At 54.3% G+C, this 24,236-nt stretch overlaps 13 protein-coding genes across 13 annotated transcripts; 5 read left to right on the top strand and 8 right to left on the bottom strand.

The window, feature by feature from the left end:
* Nucleotides 1-223: 223 nt before the first annotated feature.
* On the top strand, nucleotides 224-541 carry DL89DRAFT_221943 (glutaredoxin-1; the record flags this gene model as incomplete). The annotated part of the gene is made up of 1 exon (XM_040884554.1): nucleotides 224-541. The coding sequence occupies one exon, from the start codon at nucleotides 224-226 to the stop codon at nucleotides 539-541; it is 318 nt and encodes a 105-aa protein (XP_040745033.1).
* Nucleotides 542-1,359: 818 nt separating this feature from the next.
* On the top strand, nucleotides 1,360-2,991 carry DL89DRAFT_292001 (uncharacterized protein; the record flags this gene model as incomplete). The annotated part of the gene is made up of 1 exon (XM_040890249.1): nucleotides 1,360-2,991. One exon carries the CDS (start codon nucleotides 1,360-1,362, stop codon nucleotides 2,989-2,991), a length of 1,632 nt encoding a protein of 543 aa, XP_040745032.1.
* Nucleotides 2,992-3,101: 110 nt separating this feature from the next.
* DL89DRAFT_222267 (haloacid dehalogenase-like hydrolase domain-containing protein 2-like protein) lies at nucleotides 3,102-3,881 on the bottom strand (the record flags this gene model as incomplete). The annotated part of the gene is made up of 1 exon (XM_040884581.1): nucleotides 3,102-3,881. One exon carries the CDS (start codon nucleotides 3,879-3,881, stop codon nucleotides 3,102-3,104), a length of 780 nt encoding a protein of 259 aa, XP_040745031.1.
* A 147-nt stretch (nucleotides 3,882-4,028) lies between these two features.
* On the bottom strand, nucleotides 4,029-5,009 carry DL89DRAFT_221758 (metal-dependent protein hydrolase; the record flags this gene model as incomplete). Its single annotated transcript, XM_040884535.1, has 1 exon — nucleotides 4,029-5,009. One exon carries the CDS (start codon nucleotides 5,007-5,009, stop codon nucleotides 4,029-4,031), a length of 981 nt encoding a protein of 326 aa, XP_040745030.1.
* A 1,849-nt stretch (nucleotides 5,010-6,858) lies between these two features.
* DL89DRAFT_266528 (uncharacterized protein) lies at nucleotides 6,859-8,781 on the bottom strand. Its single transcript, XM_040887111.1, has one exon. It carries the CDS (start codon nucleotides 8,663-8,665, stop codon nucleotides 7,019-7,021), a length of 1,647 nt encoding a protein of 548 aa, XP_040745029.1. The 5' UTR covers nucleotides 8,666-8,781; the 3' UTR covers nucleotides 6,859-7,018.
* A 209-nt stretch (nucleotides 8,782-8,990) lies between these two features.
* Nucleotides 8,991-9,638, bottom strand: DL89DRAFT_266527 (uncharacterized protein; the record flags this gene model as incomplete). The annotated part of the gene is made up of 1 exon (XM_040887110.1): nucleotides 8,991-9,638. A coding segment is annotated over exon 1 (193 nt), but the record flags the coding sequence as incomplete, so codon positions are not given.
* A 1,172-nt stretch (nucleotides 9,639-10,810) lies between these two features.
* On the bottom strand, nucleotides 10,811-11,656 carry DL89DRAFT_266525 (DNA-directed RNA polymerase II subunit). The gene has a single exon (XM_040887109.1). The coding sequence runs from the start codon at nucleotides 11,552-11,554 to the stop codon at nucleotides 11,042-11,044; it is 513 nt and encodes a 170-aa protein (XP_040745027.1). The 5' UTR covers nucleotides 11,555-11,656; the 3' UTR covers nucleotides 10,811-11,041.
* A 179-nt stretch (nucleotides 11,657-11,835) lies between these two features.
* On the top strand, nucleotides 11,836-12,294 carry DL89DRAFT_266524 (ribosomal protein S16). The gene has a single exon (XM_040887108.1). The coding sequence runs from the start codon at nucleotides 11,919-11,921 to the stop codon at nucleotides 12,225-12,227; it is 309 nt and encodes a 102-aa protein (XP_040745026.1). The 5' UTR covers nucleotides 11,836-11,918; the 3' UTR covers nucleotides 12,228-12,294.
* A 15-nt stretch (nucleotides 12,295-12,309) lies between these two features.
* DL89DRAFT_266523 (uncharacterized protein) lies at nucleotides 12,310-12,922 on the bottom strand. Its single transcript, XM_040887107.1, has one exon. The coding sequence runs from the start codon at nucleotides 12,897-12,899 to the stop codon at nucleotides 12,384-12,386; it is 516 nt and encodes a 171-aa protein (XP_040745025.1). The 5' UTR covers nucleotides 12,900-12,922; the 3' UTR covers nucleotides 12,310-12,383.
* A 281-nt stretch (nucleotides 12,923-13,203) lies between these two features.
* DL89DRAFT_266522 (peptide chain release factor 1) lies at nucleotides 13,204-14,578 on the bottom strand. Its single transcript, XM_040887106.1, has 2 exons — nucleotides 13,761-14,578; nucleotides 13,204-13,720 (listed from the first exon to the last, which is right to left on the bottom strand). The coding sequence occupies exons 1-2, from the start codon at nucleotides 14,487-14,489 to the stop codon at nucleotides 13,289-13,291; spliced, it is 1,161 nt and encodes a 386-aa protein (XP_040745024.1). The 5' UTR covers nucleotides 14,490-14,578; the 3' UTR covers nucleotides 13,204-13,288.
* Nucleotides 14,579-14,711: 133 nt separating this feature from the next.
* Nucleotides 14,712-16,435, top strand: DL89DRAFT_277916 (uncharacterized protein; the record flags this gene model as incomplete). The annotated part of the gene is made up of 3 exons (XM_040889477.1): nucleotides 14,712-15,026; nucleotides 15,157-16,164; nucleotides 16,196-16,435. Exons 1-3 carry the CDS (start codon nucleotides 14,790-14,792, stop codon nucleotides 16,433-16,435), a joined length of 1,485 nt encoding a protein of 494 aa, XP_040745023.1. The 5' UTR covers nucleotides 14,712-14,789.
* A 711-nt stretch (nucleotides 16,436-17,146) lies between these two features.
* Nucleotides 17,147-22,712, top strand: DL89DRAFT_266520 (uncharacterized protein). The gene is given in 14 exon segments (XM_040887105.1): nucleotides 17,147-17,445; nucleotides 17,904-18,658; nucleotides 18,747-18,805; nucleotides 18,825-19,171; nucleotides 19,201-19,316; nucleotides 19,345-19,384; nucleotides 19,410-19,577; nucleotides 19,621-19,862; nucleotides 19,976-20,819; nucleotides 20,863-20,995; nucleotides 21,027-21,144; nucleotides 21,288-21,590; nucleotides 21,668-22,267; nucleotides 22,290-22,712. The coding sequence occupies 14 exon segments, from the start codon at nucleotides 17,215-17,217 to the stop codon at nucleotides 22,465-22,467; spliced, it is 4,134 nt and encodes a 1,377-aa protein (XP_040745022.1). The 5' UTR covers nucleotides 17,147-17,214; the 3' UTR covers nucleotides 22,468-22,712.
* Nucleotides 22,713-22,934: 222 nt separating this feature from the next.
* On the bottom strand, nucleotides 22,935-24,123 carry DL89DRAFT_221914 (uncharacterized protein; the record flags this gene model as incomplete). Its single annotated transcript, XM_040884547.1, is given in 2 exon segments — nucleotides 22,935-23,732; nucleotides 23,749-24,123. 2 exon segments carry the CDS (start codon nucleotides 24,121-24,123, stop codon nucleotides 22,935-22,937), a joined length of 1,173 nt encoding a protein of 390 aa, XP_040745021.1.
* Between the last annotated feature and the right edge of the window lie 113 nt (nucleotides 24,124-24,236).

The following is a 24,236-nucleotide window of genomic DNA, read 5'->3' as shown; positions in this document are numbered from 1 at the left end:
CTTTTGAAGGCCACTGGCGGAAACGGCTCACTGACCAGATCACATGAGCGTGATTGGATTACAAATATCGCGGTCTGCTGCTCAGATAAAAGGGAGACCAAGACTGCTTCTGTGCCGTTCTGGCTGCAACTCGACTCTTGTCAACCCTTCCTTTCCCTTCCTTTCCACTTTTTGACTTTTTTTTCCAACCTATATGGGCGCCAGTGCATCACAGCCAGTAGACATGACTGCCATCTCAAAGATCGTAAAGCCGCTTATCAACGAGAACGCTGTAATGGTGTTCTCGAAGAGCTACTGCCCCTACTGCAACCGCGCCAAGGCTGCACTGAAGGGCATCAACGTCGAATTCAAGGCTATCGAGCTCGATAAGGAGGCCAACGGCTCCGACATCCAGGCGTATCTGGCTGAGCTCACCAAGCAGCGCACGGTGCCGAACATCTTCGTCAAGGGCCACCATATTGGCGGGTGCGACGATACCCTGGCGGCCATCAAGTCGGGCAAGATCCAGCAGCTGATCAAGGGCGAGCATGCTCAGCTCTAAGATCCCCAAATGCTGTAGCCCATGTACTCTGTAATTTGCGACTTTCCTAACTAGTATTTTTTCCAGAGATGCTGAGCTAACCCAGGCTTCGAATGGCGTCATTCTTCAGGGAGGCACTCACAGCCCTCTACTAATACATATTCCTCCATTCATGCGCGCACTGACAATTGATCCCACGGTTACAGGGCCGCCGACTATATATGTGCCCATGTACCAAAGTATGTGCGTGATGAGATTATCTGAAATCCCGCCACAACACGGCAATTTGCAGTGCCTTCCCCGGACTAGATTGTTACGCGTACCGTGGATCTGCCTTCTGCTCCGAATGGCGTGGCAATGATCCACAAGCACGCACAGAGACCCAGTAGAAGCAGGAAGGTACCATCTCGCCACAGGTAGACTATGGTAGACTGCGGTCACCTAGGTGCCAGTAGAAAGGCTGGGGATCGGGATGGCGATTGGCATTCACATAGAGATGTGCACTACCTATTGGCCAAATGTGCGTTTCTTATCTATGAGCGGTTTGTGCGCTTGGTCTCTGGTCAATCGGGGCTTTCGCCAAACACAGCCGCGACGCCCGGGGCTTCCTTGCTGTCCCGTCTGCATACCCGGCTGATCGCCGCACGCCAGCAATGGAAAATCAACGCACAATAAGCCTTTTCTCCCCCACACCCAGCATCCTGTACAGCTGTCAGGTATAAATCCCCTCCCCTCATGCACCAGCCGTCTTGTTCCTGAATCAGCTTGTTTTTCCTTTCTCTCCCTGAACCCGTGCCAAGCAAAAATTATTTTCTTGCATTATTTGTACGCCTCTTTGCATGTCAACATTCGAGTCTCTGCCGGCAGATATGCTGGCCAGGGTCTTCCTGTACCTCCGCGAAGGCGGCCGCAATTACCCGTACCATTACTGTGATGAGGCCGGCCTTGACATTCCCGACATAGCGGTATCCCGCACATTCAGACACCATGCGCGCGCCGCGTTGTACAAAAAAGCCTACTTTAGCATCGACAGCAGGGGCCAAGACACACAGGACGAGTGCGAGATCAAGACAAACATCGGAGAAATAATCGACAATGTGTGCTCCGATGCCGCGCACGAACTCCTGCTCGTCTTCGTCTCTGAGCTGACCCCCGACAAAGCGCATCAGGAACTCGAGAGCATCGGGTTCTTTGACCAGCAGTGGCCGACAATAACCACCTTGCACCTGCTGGGTGGGCTTAATAAGGACATCAAGGTGCAGAATTATTCCGACCAGGCTCTGACACGGCTCAATCTGGCACTGGCCAGGGCGCTTCCATGTGTGACCCGGGTCGTCTACCAGTTCGAATGCAACTATGTGTTTACCAAGGCCGTGCTCGAAGAATTTATTGTGGCGAAAATGGACACGCTCGAGACCATCGAGTTCATCGACTGCTCGGTTAGAAAGGTCACATTCACAAAGTTCCTGCCGCGGTTGAGGAGGCTGGGGATGCTGGTCAATGGGCGGAAGTACCAGGTTCCTGGTACAAAATTATGCGCGTCAACTATTGAGTATCTGAAGATCACATCGCTACATCCGAAAATGCTGCTTGGCTTCTTCTACGGCGAGCTCGAAAACCAGCTGCATTTTGAAAACCTGCATACACTTGTGCTTCACATCAATGACAAGGCTGAGCGGCCGAGTTTGCCAGACACCAGTGTGTTTACCAGTATCGCATTCCCGGCCCTGGTGCGGCTGGAGCTGACTGGGTACCAGGGTGATATAATGGACTACCTGAGCTTGTTCCCTCTCGGCCAGATCAAGGAGCTACGCATTCGAGAGAACAACGGCACCCAGCCGCTTGACATTTCGAAAATGACAGCACTGGAATCCTTGGGCGTCAACTTTGGCAACTGGACGTACTCTGACCGCCAAAACTCTGAGCCGTGGGCGCACCCGCTATTCATATCCGACAGCACAGTCCGGCACCTGGAGCTCAATGGCGCCGACCCGTTCTTCATTACCAACGGGCTGCTCTCCGACTCGATGGTCTCGTACTTTTCGGTTCCGGATACGGTGCTGCTGCAGCGCCTAGAGCAGCTCACAATCAACGCCATTGCTGACCGTGGCCATCTGATCAAGCTGTTGCGACAGCTCAAGTGTCTGCGACAACTGCACCTAATGGTGTTTGTTGCTGGCCCAGTCAACTTGCTTGAAGACTCATATGATGATGGCAGGACCCCCGAGACGTACAATGCGATTAGCACATCGATTGTGTACCTGCACACTACATTCGCGCACTGCCTACTGCAGGATCCCAGCTACATAATCGAGCACGCGTGGTTCATGGCACGACTGCCTTCACTGCGGCGATGGGTCAGCAACACATGGGACAACAAGCAGACGATTGCCCAACTCGAGGCCATCCTCGACACCGAGCATATTTCACCTTATGTCCAGCATCTTGTTCCGCTGCTAGACGAGATGTGAGTTTCTCACTCGACTCGCTCCAAAACAGCCATTTAGACGACATCCATTTCCAGGACTAATAAAAATAGAGTAGCTGAGCTCGCATCGCGAGCGCCATAAGTCTAGTAGTGCTACCAGCTAACCATTTTGTCGACAGCATCGGCAAATGTGTCAAATGTGCCGTCCAGAGGGACCTCGGCCTTGGCCTCATCGTTGGCCATGTACTTTCCTGTACGAACCAGGATTCGCTTGAGCCCAAGCTCCTGTGCTCCACCGCCTAAATCAGCCAGCACATCATCGCCAACCATGGCCACCGATCCAGGCTGGTCAAGCAGTCCGATATCTCTGAGCGCCAGCTCATAAAACTCCTTCTTGGGCTTGCCAACAAGCACCCCTTGCTTGCCTGTCGCGTACTCCAACGCAGCAATGAACCCGCCTGGGCCAATAGACAGCGTGTTTTCAGACGATGCAAAGTACTTGGCGCGGTGAATGCCGATCAGCTCTGCTCCGTTCATCAGTGCGGTGAAGGCCCGGTTCATGTTGGCGTAGTCGAGCTTGGATGGTGCGAGGCCAAGCACCACGGCTGTGTGCGGCTCCGACTGGTCGATATCGGTGAACTGCTCCAGAGCCTCGTCCTCTAGCAGCAGCAGCGGCCGGTGGCTGTGCTCTTGGACCAGTCGCTTGGCTGCACTCAGCGATGTAAATATCTCAGTTCGGTCGAGTTCGAATCCAAGCTTGGTCAGCTTTGCGTAGAGGCGCTCATCGCTGGTCTTGGTCGAGTTCGTGACAAACCGTACCTTGACGCCGGCAGCACGCAGCTTCTTTAGCGCTGCGACTGCGTTGGGTGTCGCGACCTTGTCAATGTGGAGTGTGCCGCTGAGATCGAGCAAGGCTCCCTTGATTATTGACATTTTGAAGCTGCCTCTCAATGATAGAACATACACAAAGATACAAGCTAAGCATATTCCATCTACATTGGCGGCACGCTGCGAGAATGATTGATAGCCTTTATCTTTTGAAATAGTGTTATGGATCCGAGGAGCAGAATGAGCACACGCCTAGTCCATAGTCAGCGCCTTGCGAGCAAGCTCCAGGGCACCGTCGCGGGTCTTGTTACCGCCAATGAATCCGGCCTGGTGAACAAAGATACATCCCTCGATGCCAGTGCGCTCCGACAGAGCTTCGTCGCGCACACCACGCCATGCCTCAGGCAGCGGGTGACGAGACGTGAAGGCTCCAGGCTTCTCTGGCACAGCCTGCACACGCCACGCGTTGGAAGTATCCGGGTACAGCACGTAGAGGATCTTAGGAGCCTCTGGGTCCTTGGCCAGCATCTCCTCCTCGATCGTGTGCAGATGATCCTTCCACGGGCAGAACTGATCAAACAGCACGATCTGGCCGCTGCGGTCAATATCAAACCGGCCGTTGATTCCATCCTCGACAATCTTGCGGCCCGGCAGCCACGCGAGGCCATAGTAGCGCACGCGGCCATAAAACTCCTCGCCGACCATGTCCATAGCCTTGGTGAACCGCGCATCCATATCGCCCTCGGGCTCATTCCACCACGGGTTAAGGCGGCCAACACGCGACGACAGGTTTGTCGACTCTTTGTATGCAGGCTCCAGGTCCTCCGGGTACTGCGACACACCGTTGTCGATACCGTCGATGCCCTCGATCATGACCTCATAGAGCTTCTGGTACAGGATCTCGGCCTCGACCTCGCTGACCTTTCCTTCAAGCACAGCAGTTATCACGTCCTTGCCGTAGTGCTTGTAGATCAGACCTGCGCTGCTGAGCTTGGTCTTGAACTTCTCAGAGAACTGCTCGTCAAAGCCGCGCTGATGGTGGTCGTAGCGCTTGTTCTCGTGGTCGTACACACCGCCAACATCGACGACAATATCGCACGCGTCAAGCGTGGCCGGATCGCGCGAACGGGTGATGGTGGCGTCCTTGTACTCGGGCAGCTGGCGAAGCATGTAGCAGGCCAGAGCCTCGTCGCAGTGGAAGGTGCCACTGTGCGTTCCGATAGTCTTGGGCATGGCTGTTTTAAAGGTAGTTTGACTGCGGAGGGTTTGTCGAGTGAAGGGTCGAGTAAAAAGCCTAGTGAACGAGCTTCTAAGCATAAAAAGATCTGAAACAGTCGGTAAAACACGAAAAAAGTTTTTTTTTGGTCTCCGATCAAGATGGCAGCAGACAGCGATTTTTGTGATCTCGCGCCTTATGGCCGACGTTTCGATCATGCTTTGGAATCAGCAAAAGTGCTGGCTATTAATTGCATCACTCTCCGAGGTTGCACCCCAACTGCGGTCTCCTAATACAGCGGACACCACACATCCGCAATACGGACATGCTCCACACGCTGATGCTGCCATGGATAAAAGAGTTCCTACAACCAATCCAAAATACTGCTGGTGCAAGCTGTTTTGGTGGCTCAACCAGAGTCGTGCCTCCAGCGATCCCTAACCTAGGGAGCAGATAAAAAGTAGGTGCAATTGAGCGCTGGATACCATCTATTTAGCTATTAGCGGTGTCTCAAAAAGGAAGTTGTATGTCACTTGGAGAGTTTTGTAAAAGCGGGCTGCACTTTGTACCCAATTGTAAAATTGTTACTAATTCAACCAAATAGAAAACGTGACCCCAGATGCTTTGCCACCATCACTATCTTAGTCCGTTAAACTAGGCACTAAATAACTATGACGAAGATACGGAATATGCAGGTCTGAAGTCCGTTCATGGCGGACTCTGTTCTTTTATGGCGAAAGTTGATGTGTATCTCAGAAGGGTGGATAATCAGCAAAAGGTAATTGGATGACCACGGTGCGTGTCTTCCTTGCTACATTTTTATGCCCTGGATAGTTGAATGTTTCAGCGACACCTCCCTTTGTCTGCATGTTTTCTGCTACTGGCCTATTGGCAGTAGTTGCCCATGCCAGCGGTAAAAGCAGACATGGAGTACCGGGTCAAGGGCGATTAGAGCAGATACATGTTCTGTATATTTCTCGCCTAAGCCCATTCCTTGAGGGACACTGGTATATATAGCCAACACTATACTCCCATGAGTCCAAGCAGTATATAGTTGCGGATACCTTTGCAAGGTAGCCCTCATAGCCACAGATGATGGTCCTATTGTCGCAAAGCATGGAAGGCATATGCAAAAAACAAAGGGAATGAACAGCTTTATTGAACCTGAAGAGAAAGTTATAGCCGCGTGCGCGAGACTCCTTTTGGACAATGCTATTCAACTGGCCATAATTTTCAGCACGAGTACCTGAGAGCTCCCTGTCAGCTTTTATGTTGACAGCACAAGTGCCGTCATCACTGGGTGCACATTAAAATGAATATCTTGTTAATCAAAATATTCAAATGCCTTCCCACCATCTTCTCCAACAGGGTCATATCTGCACTGTCTCGAAATCAGCTGGTAAGAAGGCGGAGAACCCATGGTTTTTGGCGTGTTTGAACGAAATAGTTAAATGGTAGATTTTTGCAAGGCACACTCGTCCAGATTCGATGCACTGCCTATTTATACCTGAGCATGCCAGTGGCTAATTTGACTAGTGCAATTTTATCACTGTATCTCTCTGCATAGAGAGTAGTAGACTTTGCTTCACTAAGCCAGCCACAGTAATGGCAATCTGCCTTTTCAATCCGTAGGTACCTACTATCTTAATGTTGTTGAAAATGCCACCTATGACATGCATCAGAACTGATGGCGCAGTTAAATAGCTTTTGTTCCTCGCTCTTTAAATGCACGTTTATCGGTATATTTTCAAAACACCGTTATTTTCTTCACAAGCAACGTTGATACTGATAGAGCGCACTTGGACTAACCGAACTGTTTCATCCAAGCCTCACCTAATAGTTAGGACCATCGGTCCATCGGTATAGCATTGGTACAATCGATGGCTTGTCAATTTTTTGCGGCTGAATTGTCGACCAAACACATGTTTTCATGGAGCAGCGGTGTTATTCTCTGACAACAAACCTCAGCCACCTGAGACCAGAGCTCTGAGGGTTAAAATGTGCACAAATGAGAAGTAAAAGGAAATCAAAGCACTTGAGGGTAGGCGGAGATGTCGATGATGCGTGTCACCTCAAAGTAATGGCGAAGTGTGTTCTGGACGTCTTGGACCCAATGAGGGTGGACCTTGATCCTCGATACCTTCGGCAGACGAGAGATCAGCTCGCAAAACCCCTCGATGTCGAATACTTCTTGGACCATGATTTCGAACTCCTCGACACTGTCGCTGATAGATGAGTCGTCAAGGGGATCAAGAATCTGGCCGAACTTGGTGATCCGGGATACCTCATCTGAGAACACTGTCTTGTCAACGTTATCCGTCACCATTGTCACACAGTTGATGTTGAGTAGCTGTAGCACCGGAAGCTGCACAATCAGATTGGCGAGGATACTCTTGGTGGCAATGTTTGCAGAGAACGACAGGTCGCGCAGATTGATCCATGCGGTGTTCAGAGGCAACGGCCATCTAAACCAGGTGAATTTGGCTTTCTCGATATTGGCCGGTAGCATGAATAGATGTTCAACAGAAGCCGACGAGTAGCTATTGTCAGATACCTTGCCTAAGGGATGACCGACTATCAGACGCTTCACAGCCTCCAATGTGTGTTGGTTGATGCTGCTGAAGTCGGATGGCTTGTCCACTATCTGCATAGCAGTGATGCTACATTCCTGGAAAAACGCATAGAGGTTGTGGTAGACATAGCACGCACCAGAAACTTGTAGCGTGTTCAGGTTGGGGAAACTGACATGGATGTTGCCGCCGGGGAATGCCACAAGATTGTCAGCCCTCCTGGTGAACTGCAACGACAGCTCCTCAAGGCAGTCAAATACGAAACGTCCTTGGGATGTCCTAAACAGCTGCCACGGGAAGACGTCAGTGCTGTTTAGAAGGTAGAGCACTCTAAGGCAGTCGGTAGCAACGGGAGGCAGGTCAGGACGTCCGCGAACATAATCGGCGTTGATAGAGAGCGAGACGACATGCTCAGGGAATTTGGTAATGGTTGTCGGGATAGGATTGTGAAGCTGGAGATGCTCCAGCTGTTCCACACATGCTTCGAAGGTGAGTTCATAGAGCGGGTTAGCATCATCAGGTAGGGTGGTATGCCCAACCGACAAAAACCACGCATTATACAAGTGATACTTCAAATCGTTCACCTGGGGGAAGAGGTGCCTGATGAGCTTGACAGTCTCCTCTGCATCGCTTTTTCTATTCTTGATAGTCTGGTTCTGCCCTGCTGTGAAAATGCCTTTTCCGAGATAGAGAATAGAGTGCACGTTTGGAAGTGGCCTGCCGATATCGACAGCAATGTCCTTCAAAATCGTATCTAGCTCCAGCAGCTGCTGACTTTCGTCGTACATAGCTACACGAACCTCAGTTACCAGGTCTAGCTTTCCATGGTCGATGAGAAACTGTAGGTTGAGAAGCCACTCGCGAGGATACTTGAGCTTTAACAAAGGACCTGCATCTTCGTCCTCAACGCGGCAATGGATGAAGAGCACGCTAAATGCAGAGTCCGGCAGTTCCCTAGCACGATGAGGATTTGCCTTGGCAAAGTCCATAATGCGGGTGTACTCCATATAGGTGGAGCCAGGGTACAGCGACGATGCGCACAGGCCGGCGATGTCGACTTGGGGGATTACTACTAGCTGGTTGTCGGCCTGGTCAATATCCATTGCAACCACTTGGGTGAAAGGTGAAAGGTTGTCCAAAGGTTAGAACAAGGGTGCTGAATAAGCTAGGAGAGGTGGAAGAGCTATTGCTTGGAGTGGGTTTGTGGTGGTGGTGGTGGTGGTGGTGAGGAGTGGAAAGGGAGGAGCAGCTCGGCCATCGCCCAGTTCTATGGTTAAATACCCGATTTCATTGCTGTCTGCCTCCCAGCTGTCTTTTTTTTGACAACCCTGCCTGAAATTGCCCTTCGCCCTCCCTCAGCAAGCCAGTTTGCATGCAAGTGGATGGAGAAAAGAATGCATATCCGAGCAGGCGTGACCTGGTGCCCCACATAAACTTGCTAGAAGAAATCGAGCAAAGATGGCTGGGTTTTGTGTCAGCAGGCACCCAGCAAGCCAGAATAGAGAGCGGATGCCCTCTGGCTTTGGGAAGACAGGGAGTAGGCCACATGAACAAAGGAACAACACACCACTCTTGGCGATGCTTTCTGACATTCCGTAGCTGAAAACCTGCTTGGCACCGCCCATTTCCATTTCTGACAACTGCAAATGGTTGGCCAACAGTGCATATTAACACCAAATCTTTCGTCACCTTGTGTCGAGCACCGAGCGGCTCAGCACACCCCACACTCTAATTTCCCAACTGTGAACAGCTGGTACCTGCGCTGGAGGACCTGTTTTGCTTCACAAAAGTGGACGGTGCATGTGTTCACTGCAGCAGATATGCAGCGGGCATTGTGTGTTCTTGTGGAGCGCTGGATGGAAAGGATGGCAAGGGAGCCTTCATTTTCCGACACACTGGCACTTGGCTAAAAGCAGAAATGAGCCTGGCAACAGGGAGCACAGCTATGGCAAATTTTAGTTTCAAAGATACGAACTAAGCACCTCCATAGCCCAGAGTCGGCAGCGGGGTAGTACCTGCTCCAGCAGGTGTGGTGCAGTTCCGATATGAGCTGGATGTTGCACGCCTAGTACATGTTAGAATGCTTAATATGAAAATAGAACTGTGATTTGCACTGGGCACCTTGCTCGCTCAGGCAGGACTGCCCGCTCAGGTGCCATGGAACACACCTTTGGAGGGGTGGTGGCAGCCCTGAAGCGTGCCTGTGCGCATTTTCAGCTAGTTCATTTAGCATCGGCCAATCCTGCGTCTACACTCTTTCACGCCAACTCTCTGTAGCCGACAGTGTTGCGGTGTCGCCAATCTCTGCCATTGTTCTGGTTGAGCAACGCAAGGGCGGTCGATAAATTGAAGATAGGCAGATGTCAAAGGGGACAACAGAGCGACGATTCCCGCTCTGCACCGGCCTATTGTTGGCACAAGAAGTAGCTGCTGAAGCAAGGACGGCTGGGATGTAGACAGCTGGAGGCGGATTTCCGCTCTCTCCTGCACAAAGCGCAATTGTCCTCCACCACAGCGATCGCAGGCTGGCTTTTGAAAGGAGGGTGGTGAGTGAATATTTGGGATGCCATGTGAAGCACCGCAATAGGAAATGCAGCAATCGTGAATGCCGAAGACAAGCTGAGGCCCAGAGGCATACATAAGCCAGGTGCCAACAGCGAAACTTCCGTCTCTTCGCTTATTCTTCGCACCTGGCTTTGTGACGGCAAGCACCCAGGACAAAGTGTTGCCCGGAACAGGAGACATTCACATGAAGTGGCTGCCATTCCCTCTTGCCAGCCGCTTTGTCGCCAACACTCAGCTGACAGGAGCGGTGCCTGCCAACCACCGGGTCCCTGTTTTACAAGCGCTGAACGCTGTAGTTGGTTCTGTTGTCTACCCCTGTCCTCTCAATAATGGAAATAGCAGAAACTCCCCATTAACACAGGTGGGATACAGTCATAGGAGGTTTATAGCGTAGCTGAGCATGTAGAAACAGAAATCCCTGTTGAAGATATCAGCAGCATGTATGTTTCATAGTGCACTCTTGCCAACTAATGAGGTGTCAGAAGGATCATAGCTGACCATGAGTGCAGGTTCAAGAAATGGAACCTTCATAATTAGAGTATACCTCATTGATCTGCTTACGAATCAGCATTCTATGTAGCGTGTCAATGGCTGTTCATGTATCTGCATGAATAAATTGTTATGGTGTAATTAAAATACTCTGTATGATATCACCGTGCATTTACTACTATCATCTGCAAGCCCTGATGGCGCCCCAAGCTGTTCTGGGAATCCAACTGCCTATACTCAGCCACCGTGGTTCGGACGAGGGTAAATTCCATGGGGATACCCGTTGACACCATATTTAAATGATGCTTGGCATATCGTAGTAGATCAATATCTGCATTATTCATTAATATTCGTCGACGCAACTAAAGCACATCATAGAGGCGTTAGAAGGTACTCGTATATTGGTAGGATATTTCCATTTTTGGCTACTCGATGACACCAAGGTAGTCCTCCTTAATAGTGCCAATAGCAAAGATCTCTGTGGCATCAATACGTGTGCCGACAATCTTGATCCGCACCAACGTGCCCTTCTCAACCTTTTGCTCCTCTGAGTGATATGATGGCGGATTGCCGTTCGGGTCAAACTCCATATCGGCTGGAATCAGATGCTGCGAAACAAACACCTGCAAGGGCCCAACGTCAGCGAAAAATCCCATCTTGTTGACTGTACTGACCACTGCATCGACAACCTCATTCTTGAACGGTTTAAACACGATCGCAGAGTACTGAACGTCGAATTCAGCCGAGCCGGTGCCAGGCAGGATCTTGCCCATGTTGATATCCAGGATGGCAATCACCGCTACAATGTAGCCGTACCGCCCAGTGCATGTGCCTTCGACATCACGGTACAGCTTGTCTGTGACAAACGTCTTCAGCTGCGGGCCGAGGAACGACGGGTGCAGGGTGATTGTGTGGTTGAGCTCCTTGTGGAAAAACATTGTATATCGAATGATCACCCAGGTGCTTCCGTTATGTATATGTCTATGTGGTTGCTGCTCACTCCGCGTTGTGTGTGATTATGTGTCGAAAATGGTTGAAGCTGCCGGATTTTTGCTGAGGACGCGCATCATCCTGTGTGTTGATGTTTGCAAATGCCGCGCTGCATGTTGTATGGGTATGATCTCCGGATCAGCTGATCGGTAATCAGACTGCCTCTGGGCGCCATTGCGAGCCTATCTTTTTTGCAGTTTTCGATCCACCAGCCAGCTTGCCATTGCGCCTTTTCTTTTATTCTTTGCCTCTCAATTTCTTCCGTTTCGCTTTCATAATCACTGCCCAGGCGTTTGCAAGGACAAGTTAACAATGGCAGTTCGCATTCGCTTTGCCCGGCATGGACTCCGGAACCAGCCCATTTTCCACATTGTCGCAATCAATGCGCGCACGCGGCGCGACGGCAAGCCCCTGGAGCGGCTGGGCACATACAGCCCGCACCCGGACCAGAAGGAGGGCGCCAAGCACGTGAACCTGGACTTTGCGCGCACAAAATACTGGCTCGGCGTGGGTGCACAGCCGACGGATGGCGTGCGATTCCTGCTGGAGCGCGCGGGTCTGCTGCCGCCGCGTCCGCTGTACCCGAAGCTGCACCGCTCGGCGGAGCCTGTCAGCAAGTAGAAGAGTAAAAGATTAGAAAAGAATAAATGTATCTTTGCGACATGGGAGGGGCGCGTGTAGAGCAGCGTCAGGGACATGGCAGAAACTGTATATCGTCTATTGAGGAAAAGTGTTTTGAAAATGTAGAATGCCATATGGTGCATGTCAAGGTGGGATCTAATGGCCGCCGTCGTAGGCAAACAACATGGTGTCTGCCGAGTACGTCTTCCACTGGCCGGTCGACTCGTTCTCAGGAGCAATCAGTGCCAGCTTGAACATGGAGAACTTTTGCACCTCGCCAAGTCCGCGGACCGGAATATGCAGGTTGAGACCCGATCCGCCCATGAACTCTGCGTCCTTCAGCCCCTGCACCTGGGTAGCCAGGGTCTTGCCTAGGACATGCACCAGAGATCCATCGCTGGGATTGTAGACAGCAGCGATCAGGGACGAAAAGTTTGGCGTGTTGCGCTTATCGGTCGGGATATCAAAGGTCACCTGCATCATGTCGCCGGGGCGCACGGACGTGATACGCCGGGTTACCGAGAGACTGCCTTCGTTGTGCTCGGCCAGATCTTTCAGGTTCTTGGGGACCTCGCGAATATCGTACTCGGAGGGATCCAGGTTCAGCACGTTCATGGCCGAGGCGAGGGCGCCGAGCACTGTGACAGGGACGAGACAGAGAAGATACTTCATTGCGCGAGCTGTATGTGTGCAGAGTGTGAGGAGGAGAAATGGAAATGAGCGCGATGGGTGGTGTTGGGCGTGTTTGTCTGCATATCGTGATGATATTGCCACGGCAATATATACCGAAGAGGATCTGGCCGGTGGTGATAGTGGTGGTGGGGCACATGCTTCTCCGGATCTTTCACAGCTGCAATAAACAGAGCATTGGTTTAGGACAAATGCCTGTCTGCAGTGTGATACAATATGGCCGGCAGTTCTCCACACTTTTGCTGACAGTAGCAGTGAGAATAGTCTGTCTGGCTGAGACATCATCCCGCGAAATACGCCCAGCAGCGCAGTACGTCCAGACGCGTATTACAACAGCTGTAAAAGATAGCAGCTATTATTATAAAAAGGTTTTACATGTCGGCAAGCTCGTCCAAATCGTGCTGGATCCGGAGCTGGTCAATGATGTGCTGCAGCGACTGGCCGCTCATGACGCCCTCGAGATCATAGAGGCTAAAGTTGACGCGGTGATCGGTAACGCGGTTCTGTGCGTAGTTGTACGTCCTGCACTTCTCCGACCGGTCGCCAGATCCAATAAGCTTGTTGCGCGAAGCCCGGCGCTCGTTCTCTAGCTTCTGGCGCTCGCGCTCATACAGCCTTGCGCGCAGAATCTGCATCGCCTTCTCCTTGTTGCGCAGCTGCGACCGCTCCTGCTGGTTCTCGACGGCAATGCCAGTCGGGATATGCGTGATTCGCACAGCACTGTCTGTGGTGTTCACGTGCTGGCCACCCTTGCCTGACGCCCGGAAGGCCTCGAAGCGCAGGTCCTTCTCGTTGATCTCGATCTCGACGTTTGGTTGCCTGCGGCAGGACAGCCACAGTTACCGTGCTGGTGTGGATTCTGCCCTGGCTCTCGGTCGCTGGCACCCGCTGCACGCGGTGCACGCCCGACTCAAACCGCAGGGCACCAAACACACCGCGACCCGACACTTCGGCCACTGCCTCCTTCACCTTGTCGCCATCCTCAACCTTTGACAGGATTCCAAACTTCCATCGCCGGGCCTGCGCATACCGCTCGTACATACGCAGCAGGTCGCCGCTGAACAGCGATGCTTCGTCGCCGCCAGTGCCGGCACGGATTTCCAGAATCGCACCAGCCTTCTCCGCCTTGTCCTTTGGCAGCAGAGCCTTAATGATCTCGGACTCGCACTGCGTGATGCTCTGTATGACCTCCTGGCGCTCCTCCTGGGCCATCTTGCGCAGCTCTGCCGAGTCGCTCTCGATCATGTCTTGCAGATCGATCACTTCGGCGTACAGCTGCTGCAGATTCTTGAATGGAAGCACGATCAGACCCACATCGCTGAGATCCTTGGAGAGCTTGTCGAGTTCGCCACGGCCAAACTGGCTTGTATCGCCCCCCACACGTGCAGTGAGATCTTCGAATTTCTGCTCTAGCACCTTGAGCTTCTCGATGATACGCGGCGTCAGATTGCTTTTGCCCACCAGCTCGCTGCCCTTGAGTGCCGCGGAGGAGTAGCGCCGCAGAAACGGTGCTGAGGTCCAGTGCGGTATCCGCACACCAAGCATGGGGATCGAGCATAAGCGTAGCGCCATCGTTTGTGCTATACTTGTGTGAAAAGGGGCAGTAGAGAGAGACAAAAGTGGTGTTGCTGGTCTGCGACGCATGGTTTGCGATGATTATCAGCGCCAAAAAGTGAAGGAAGGGGACAGATTACTGATCAGCTGATTGAGCGATCATTCTTTGCCTCAGCGTGGGCGTGTGACGTCCGCTGAAAAATGCGGGCTGTGGGCAGGCTCCGAATTCTGCTGCTAAAAGCTACCATTTTCACCACTTTATTTCCTCTTTCATTCGCAGCATTTTGAAGTTCGCAATCCTACTCTCCTTAATACGCAATGCAGGAGTCTGAATACAACAGCGTGGTCTGGGACACCCGGGCTGGCGACGACGGCGAGCAGGCTACGGCGGCGAGCGGCCCAGCAGCATCGAGTCCCCCTCTCAGCACACAGGCACCGCCATTTCCTGGTGACGCCGCATCGCAGGATTTTGGGGTACCTCCAGACTTCCACGATGGCTCGTTTGGCCAGGGGGCAGCAGCAGGGGCGTCGTTCGACCCACCATTCAGTAGTGGGGTAAGAAAAGAGAGGGCTGTCTTTCAGTGTTTTGCGATGCCTTTGCACTGAAAAGAAGCACTATAATGCACTATGCAGCATGAAGGGCTTGGCACAGTATTCCTACTAACACCATGCGTGATTTGTATAGGAGGCATCGACGTCAGCAGCAGGGCATAGGAGTGGTGTCTCAGGTGATGCCAGCAACAGACGCAGCTCGGTAACCAACGGCGACAGTATGACAGATGTGCAGACAGAGATTACAGTCACCGACCCGCGCAAGGAGGGCGAGGGCACAAGCAGCCCATTCATCACATACCTAGTGAAGACGGTGCGCACGAACCAGGCGACGCGAGAGATGCGGCGGTATGCGTTGCGGCGACGCTTCCAGGACTTTGCGTGGTTGCACGAGCAGCTGACGCAGGAGTTTGTGTCGTGTGTGGTGCCGCCGCTGCCGGGTAAGCACCGGTTAGAGTATCTGACCGGCGATCGATTCAGCGAAGAGTTTGTGTTGCGGCGGCAGCACGGGCTGGAGCGGTTCCTGAAGCGTATTGGGCTGCACCCGATGCTGCGGACCAGCAAGCACCTGACTGTGTTCCTGGAGGCCAAGGACTGGAGCTCCGAATACGAGCAGAAGCCAAAGAGCGAGAACGGCGTGCTGGACAATATCGGCGACACGCTGCTCAACACATTCAGCAAAGTGCGCAAGCGCGACGAGCGCTTCATCGAGATGCGCGACAGCATCGCACGGCTTGAGGACAACCTGACACGCACGCAGAAACTGTATTTGCGGGTGACCAAGCGCCAGCAAGAGTTGCACCAGACGTACGAGGAGCTGGGCACCGGGTTCATTGACCTGGGCGACATTGAGACGGGCATGACGCTGGCGCTGGTAGAGTCAGGCAACGCGCTCAAGGCGCACCACGTGGCGCTGAAGACGCTGGCAGACCAGACTGAGGACCTGTTCCTGGGCGAGATCGAGGAGTACATTGCGTACTGCGAGGCGTACAAGGACATGCTGCGCCTGCGCGACCAGAAGCAGGCCGAGTTCGAGGACCTGAGCGAGTACCTGCAGCAGACGACCGCAGAGCGCGATCGACTGGCCAACCACCAGTCAGCTGTGGGCGTCTCGGCGGTGACCAACTTCATCCGCGGCAAGGTGCGTGACCTGCGGGGCGTCGATCCGGCAGGTGTCACGTCAGCAGCGGATCCAGAACCTTACTGAGCGCATCAAGGAGCTGCAGACCGCCGTCGAGACCAGCAACGAGGACTCGCTGGCTTTCAACGAGCTGGTGGCCAGCGAGTACGAGGTGTTTGGGCTGGTCAAGCAGCACGACTTCAAGCGTGCCTTTGCGGCTCTGGCGTCATCGCACATGGAGTTTTACAGCAAGAGCATCGAGATCTGGAAGGCCATCATTCCGGAAGCTTGAAAAGCTGCCGGTCGACTAGAGATCCTGAACTGTTTCCTGTTTGGTCATCTGACTTTGTTTTTTTCTTCTACTGGGACTATTTCAAGGGAACCGGTGTCTTGAGCTCCAAATGTGTAACCGCAGATCTGGGTACTGGCGAGCGCTCCGAGGGCGAGCCGTGTGGGATAATGGGCATGATGCAACACCCGGCGCAAAAGAGTGTGTCTGACAGCTCTGGGCACAAGCGGGTCTTGTAATGCAAATACTGCTCTTGGGGGTCGCGGTCGGCATCTCGGAAATGCAGCAGAGTTCCTGCCTTGCAGATGGCGAATGCCTAGGAACACCCCCCTCCCCGCCCCGTGGATGCAAAGCAGGGTGAGGTTCGACAAGGCGAAATTTGTTTCTTTTTTCCCTTGCTACTGCGCGGTGCCTCTACCATCAGTCCTAACTGTTTCCCAGTAGAACCCAGCTAATTGTCTCTGTCCTAAAGGTTTCTTCTTGGTGCTTGGGAAGAGGACTCTGTTTTCCCGCGTCAAGATTACTTTGCTGTCATACTGGTTTTTTTTTTGGCTGCGAACGAAGACGTCGTTTAGGGAACGCAGCAAAGAAAAAAAAAACTGTTGTGACACCGATTGTTTGCTTGGCTCTTGTCGGGTTTTGTTACACCCCCTCCTCGTTAGCAGACACGTCCCACCCACGAGTAGGTCTCGCACACCTTCTTTCCCCCTTTCTCTCGTTTTTCGTTTTCTATTAGTATTACATATTATTTTTGTTTCCGGCTTGAATACCTTATACTCTTAATGGCACCACAACCACCATCGCCCAGGGTTCAGTCGGGCAGCCACGGGCGGCGACACAAGACATCGCCGTTCGTAAACTGGCTGAAGAAGTCTGACGATACCCCGGATGCGAGCAAGCTGGCGTCGCCGGCCGAGGAGATCAAGCTGGTGTTCCTGCGCAAGCTGCAGCTCGGCGACTTTGACGTGGACGGGAAGCGGTACCATTCGGTGTTTACAGGCACACAGATTGTTGTAAGTTTCACGTCCACTCGGCTGGGTGGCCTCTTCTCCACAGTTTTATTTGTGGGTTTTAGAAACACCCCAGGGGGTTTTTTTTAATTTCCCGCACTCGCGCAGGCCGGTGTCTCCTCGCTCCTTCTCTCCCCCGCGCACTACACCCATGGTGGCCTGGGGGAGGCTCAGGGACACCGGCGATTGATGAGAGGGAAAATTCTCGGGCTTATTGTTCGCGCCCTGCTGTCATGGATTGATGCCTACAGCCGCGACCGGGATAAGGTGTTCATGCCTTTATTGTGCATGCCTGGTGTCTGCCGCGCCCCGATTATAGAGGAAGAGGGTTGGTGGTGATTGATCGGCATTATCATGCAGCTCATGCCAATAATAGCAATGCCCTTGCATACCGTCACATTGGGCACTGAGAGGCGTCTGCCCAATGGGCAACATGTACTCAACAGATCTCGACTCCATAGGACATTATCAAGGGCCACTTTGGGCTGCCGGACCGCAAGCTTGCCTGCAATGTGGCGTCGCGGCTCATTGACTGCAGCCTATACCGGCACGTCTCGGGGCCGTCGAGTGGGCTTGGCGATATGTGCGTCGTAGACAGCAACGAGGAAGTCTACACGCTGACGTCTGAAGCGCATGTCATAATGAACAGCATCCACAGCACCGACCGGACGCGCACGCCCATCCCCGCACAGCTGAAGGCAGTGCGGCCAGTCACAGTGCGGCCAACCGCTGCAACCCGCGTCACTCCAGCCTCAATCAACGTGCTGATTCCGTCTTCCCGCGATGCCACAGACAACCCGCCCGCAATAGCCCGCAATATGCCGCTGCCGCCGCCGGTCGATACAAGTGGATCGGAGGATGAAGCACATAGCGAATCGGTCGCAGCGCACGTGCACTCGCCGTCAGATACGCTGGTGACCAGGGCGACGTCCAGCGAGACAACGAAGCGCGAGTTTGTGCCACAGACGCCAACGACCGTGTGCCTGTCGCCAAGCGTCCGGGAGAGCGGCGAGTCGAGCCATTCGGGAAACACAGGCAGCTCGTCATCGTTGCAGAACGTGCAGATTCCCGACGGCAATCTGGAGGGCCTGCTGAACTCGTGGTCGTTTATCAGCGAGAGCTGCCAGTCGAGCTCGCGCTCACAGGTTTTGCGCGCTTCAGTGCCATCGACGCCCAAGCCGCCGCACAGTCCGGCTGGCCGATCCCGCCGACCCACGTCGCCGCACAATGCCTGTGGATTCGCCCGACTCGTCGATCAAATGCAAGCCATCGATGGACAGCGACCTTGATGACGAACTTCCCAGCGATGACGATAGCGAGGGATGGGCGAAGCATGCAGTGCGGGTACGGCGCCGGCTGGGCTGTGTATAATATGGACCAAGCCAACAACCCGCGCCGGTTCTCGGGCTCTGCGCGCCACTACCCATCGGCACCCAGCCTGTTTGACCAGTACAGCGACGCGGCATCAGATACAACATTCCGTGAGTCGCAGGATGTCGGCCGTCACAGCTCTGCACGTCCCTCGGTTCCGCTCCCATACGACCGCGACACATTGGCAGTGGTGGAGAACTCGCCCAGGCTATCAGATATTACCATAGCGAATGAGTTCAATACGCCGCGCCAGGCGCCCAACCAGCTGCCGCCGGCCAGGTCATTTGATCTGCCCGTTGTACATAACACAAACAGTCTGCCAAGGGCAGCCAGCGATTACACAGCTGCATACGACTCAGTCCCAGGCCCTAATTGATGAGCGCAAAGCAAGTGCCACGGCCAGCTACATTCCAGGCATTACGGGATGGCGGTTCCGAGTCAGCGGCACTGATTTCGACCCGGCCAACGTCTGACGAGGGTGCTAGCGAAAGCAGCCCGTCCGTGTACCAATCACCAGCAATGACGCGCGAGCCCAGTGGGATATCCGATCATCCCGATCATGAGCAATAACGTCAGTGAATCGAGCACACGTCCAGTCAGGTGTGGCCAGCAGTGACGCCATTGATGTAAATCTGGCAAAGCGCGATGATGAGGCATTGACACCGCTCAGCATCCCGCAAGGCACGTTTTCCTCGGGTGGTCCGCCGTCAGCTACTTCAGCCAGTGGTCCACCGTCAGCGCCATTATCGCGGTTAGGCAGTCCGGTAGCGCAGGACCTGGGGTCGTTTTCGTTTGCTGCTAGTGTAGGGCGAAGACGCTGACGATCAGCAGAAACAGCAGGGTTTGTCAAACACAGGCAGCGGATCCAAGTACTACTCGCTAGTCACATCCAGCGGCCTGAGCCACGTCAAGTCCATGCGCAAGTACACAACGCCCGAGCCATATAACCCCGACGCATCCACATCTGCCACGCACACGCACACACGTGCATCATCGGTCGGCTTCCCGCTCTTCATGAACCGCACATCACTGGGCTCCAGCAGCTCCCCGTCGCCCGCTCTCACTATGGCGCATATCGGCCACGACATGATCATGATCGGGACGCGACTCTGTTGACCGTGCCAGCACCTGCTGTCGACGACGACGGATACATGTACGGTAGCGTTGGGAAGCAGCTGCACCTGTGGCGAGATACCATCCCGCAGGAGCTGCTGCAGCAGCTTGAGCAGACCAAGATCGACCAGCAAGAGGCAATTCACGAGCTAATTATGACCGAGCACGACTACCTGCGCGATATGGAGCTGATTGACGCCATTTATGTGCAGCCCCTGATGGCCGACCGCAGCGTGATGGAGAGGGAGCGCGCAGAGCAATTCATCGATACGCTGTTCTTCAACTTCCGCGACCTGATCAGCGACAGTCACGTGAGCTTTGCACGCGGACTGGCGGAGAGGCAGGCGCAGGCGCCCATGGTCGAGCAGATCGGTGACATCTTCCTTGAGTGGGCCAACAAGCACCTGAAGAACTTCATTGAGTATTCGGTACACGTGCCGATCTCGCAAGCCGAGCTCGAAGCCGAGCTACTGCGCAGCCCACCCATGGCTGAGCTTCTGAAACAGGCCGAGACATCGCCTGAAGCCAGGCGCCTGCCGATCCAGAGCTTCATTGGACGGCCGGCCACACGGTTTGCTCGCTATCCGCTCCTAATCAACGCCATTATCAAGCGATCTGGGGAAACTGCCGACGTCACGGCCCTGAAGCAGGTCGTCGACAAGGTCAAGCGCGCACTGGACGAAATCGACCTGCGCACAGGCAAGGGTGCTGAGTCGATCCGCATCCGGCAGATCAGCCAGCGGCTTGAACTGTCAAAGAGTGCCCGCGATAGCCTGGCCCTCGACGCACCGGCCCGGCGGCTGATCAAGGAAGGCGTGTTTAGCGTTGCCGAGGGCGGCCAAGTGCTGGTGTTCCTGTTTGACAACTCGCTGATCATGGCCACCGAAAGCAAAGTGGCCCACGCCAAGGGTATCTCCCGGTACATTGCCGACTGAGCGCATCATCCCGATCTCCATGCTCGATGCCACTGTGCCTGCTGCTGAGACGGGCGCCCTCATGGGAATCCGCGAAGTGTTCGGCTTGCAGACCGGCCGCAGTGCGCTGATGCGTCATACGCCGTCATCCTCAAGTATGAAGGGACGGACAGGCTGGTGCCACAGCCAGCGGGCGGGCGCCGTTGACATTTCTACATATTGCATGCCGCACGCTGTGCCGCACGCTGCTGGCAAGCTCGGTGAGTGACCGAGACGCATGGATCGAAGCTGTGCACAGGAGAGTGTGTGTGCCGCAGACGCTGGTAGAGGCGTATACAGGAGACGCGCATCCTGTCGGACCGCGACTTTGTGCCGGGGCGGGCACCTACCTGCTCAGCACCGTTTTTGTCGTCGACAGGCTGCCAGATGATTCTGTTTGGCAACAAGGACGGTATGTTCATGGGAATTTATGGCGTGCCAACGTCAATTCGTGCGGGTCTCACATGCGACATCCATATCGAAGATCCATGTGCTGAGAAAGTACAACATGGTTGTGGCACTGTCCGACACCTCGCTGCTGGTGTTTTCGCTGTCGGCGATCGAAAAGTCTACCAGCAGCAATGGCAGCGTGCCGAGCACCAAGATCGCATCGTCGGTCGGGTTCTTTGACGTGGGTACATATGTGGGTACGCCGCTGATTGTACTGATGAAGCCACGTGGCAGCCGATCGCATTTCAAGTGCATCCAGCCGTACGATGAACGATAGCGCCGCTGCTCCTGAGGCTGCAGCCGCCGATGTCGCAGGCCACTTCTGCCCGCCGCGCCAGCTCCTCCAGCAACAACGACCAGCAGACTGACTCGTCAGAACCTGCTGTCCGCACGCTGCGTGTTGTTTATCAAGGTAGCCGCGCAAGCCTGCGCCTGATCAGCGACTTCAGTCTGCCAGGCAAGACCAAAAAGGTCCACTTTTTGCGTCGCAAACTGTGCATCGTCGGCGCCAATAACTTTGAGATTGTCGATGTGCAGACGGGTGCTTCTCTGCGCTCTCTCCCCGATGCACTGGACGATGACTTTTCGTTTATTGCGCAGTTCGACAGTGGCCAGGCGCTGGCAGTGTGCAAGGTCGGCAAAGAGTTCTTGCTGTGCTACGAGGAATTTGCCTTCTTCATTGACAACTTTGGTAGACGGTCAAGACCGAATGTGTTTGTGCGGTGGGAGATGCGTCCGACGCTAGTCACCTTCCGCTATCCGTACTTGGTCGCTGTCAACCCAAAGTTCTTGGAGATCAGGCACATGGAGACGGGCGTGCTGCTGAGCGTTGTGCGTCTGCACAAGGCTGTGTGTCTGAACCCAGACTCAAAGTCGATTGTGCTTCATATTGCGGTCAAACCCAGCGGCGCCGGCCTTGTCACCGGCACCAGTAGTCAGTCCTCGACGACACAGCCGCAGGCAGCAGACAAAGGCGGCTTCGACCAAAGCGCAATCACCGGTGGCTGCCGACGCTCGTGCTGGCAATGTCGTGCCAGGACTCGCTGGCATTGACGGTATGAGGACGTTCCCCGAAGGCAATGCGAACTACTATAGAGTTATTGAGGTGCGGTTGCCACCTCTCAAGACGTCCAAATAGCTTCGCCATCCTACTACCTCTTATTCGTGACTTAGCTGTTTCTTTATGCCTTTGTGTCTGTATTCCCAATGCTCAAAAGTATTCTAGGTTGCCTTGTCCAAAATAATCTCGCGCTTGGTGGTGCGTCTACTGTTACGAGTTATCAGCTGGTGCAGAAAGAGAGCTGATAAATAAAAAGCCAACATATGACCACTATTGCTGGATATTGTAACTGAAAAGCACAGCCCTGAGCTATAACTTCCCGCAACTAGCCCTCTGCGCGGTATTCTCTGCCGCTGGTAACAGTAATAGTAGACGATAACTAATGATAAAAAGGTTGACACAACACCCAGGTTGCGGCTAGAACAGTATCCACAGCCGTGACCTGCATTGAATCAGTCATCGATATCCTCATAATGCATAAAAGTGTTTATGATTTTTTTAGGTTGGTGCTACATAAAAGTGCAGAGGAGAGCGGCTATTCCACATTACATGGCCACTTGCGAGGCATCGAGGCCGAGGGCATTCAGGAACAAGTTGACATTGGCAGTCAGCGCCGCGGCAATCTCCACCGGCACCCTGCCGCTATTGGCAAGCTGGACCTTCTCGAGCACCTTCTCGCGGACCTCAGCAACCAGCACATGCTGCTGGTCGACCGATGCACTGATGGCAAGGGTGGCGAGGAACTGCCAGGCGTGGACGTCCTCCATCAGACCCATCGCAGGCTGATGGAGGTCGATCTGCTGCTGCGCAGGAGGGAAAATGGCGACAAAGCCACCGCGCAGCGACTGGAACAGGTGGTTATAGAGCTCGGCGGCCTGGTACAGCTCGGGGCTGTCTGCAGACGGGAACTGCATGGTCTGCTTGAGCATCTCGGTGCGGCCCAGGAACATGGACAGAAATCCGAGAGCAGGCTTTGTACGGGCCACCCAGGCGACATTGTTGCGCTCCATGAACAGCGCAAACAGGCCGTTGACGATCTGCAAGGAGGTGTCGGCGAGGAAAGCCAGGGCAGGCGGCATGACAGCCTGCATGAACAGGTCGGTTTCCTCGCGCTGCTTGGCGGCGGCTGCACCGGCATTGTAGGTAGCAAAGCGGCAGACGTCCAGGGATTCAAAGTTCGCAATGATGGTGGTGGTCAGCGCCAGCACCTGGTCGATGCTCAGGTGGTGGACGAGGCGCGGGATAATGCGCTTGCCCTTGGCAAATGACAGGAAACGCACGAGCGCGTGCGGGTACGTGTTTGAGATGGGCTGGGCGGCCTCGATTTCGTTCCAGGCAATGTCCTTGGCGGCATTGTACTGCGCCAGCCAGGTGTGTACGGCCGGGTGGTCGGCATTGGCCGGCAGTCCGCACCTGCTCGCGCATCAGCTGCTCCATGCGCAGCACAGCGTTATACACGCTCTCGATGGACCGCAGCGTCTTGCGGCGCTCGATCGCAGGGTTGCGTGCGTCGCCGAGGCCGGCAAAGATGCCGCCCAGATCGCCGGGCTGCGGCGAGTGCTGCCGGTCGTGGGCAGACACGCTGCCGGCGTGCTGGCGCGCAACCTGGATCACCTGCTTCGGGTTGCGGGCCGAAATCACCGAGATCTTGCCCAGGGCGCCCTCGGGTGCCACGTGCGCCGCTTTGGGCCGCCGCCGCGCCTCGTTCACGATCCGCTGCACCTGCTGCTGCATGCGAGCCATCGAGCTCTGCGTGTTGCTGCGGTGCGTCCGCGCGAAGTGGTGTCGGACGCCTGGTGGGCTGTCCGCCTGGCTCGACTGCTGGCTCTGCCTGGCTCGGACTGCGG

The sequence above is a fragment of the Linderina pennispora genome (genome assembly GCF_002104995.1).
Source record: "Linderina pennispora strain ATCC 12442 chromosome Unknown DL89scaffold_4, whole genome shotgun sequence".
Classification (NCBI taxonomy): domain Eukaryota; kingdom Fungi; phylum Kickxellomycota; class Kickxellomycetes; order Kickxellales; family Kickxellaceae; genus Linderina; species Linderina pennispora.
Note: the sequence above shows the minus strand (reverse complement) of the source record. Positions and strands in the feature narration are given on the sequence as shown.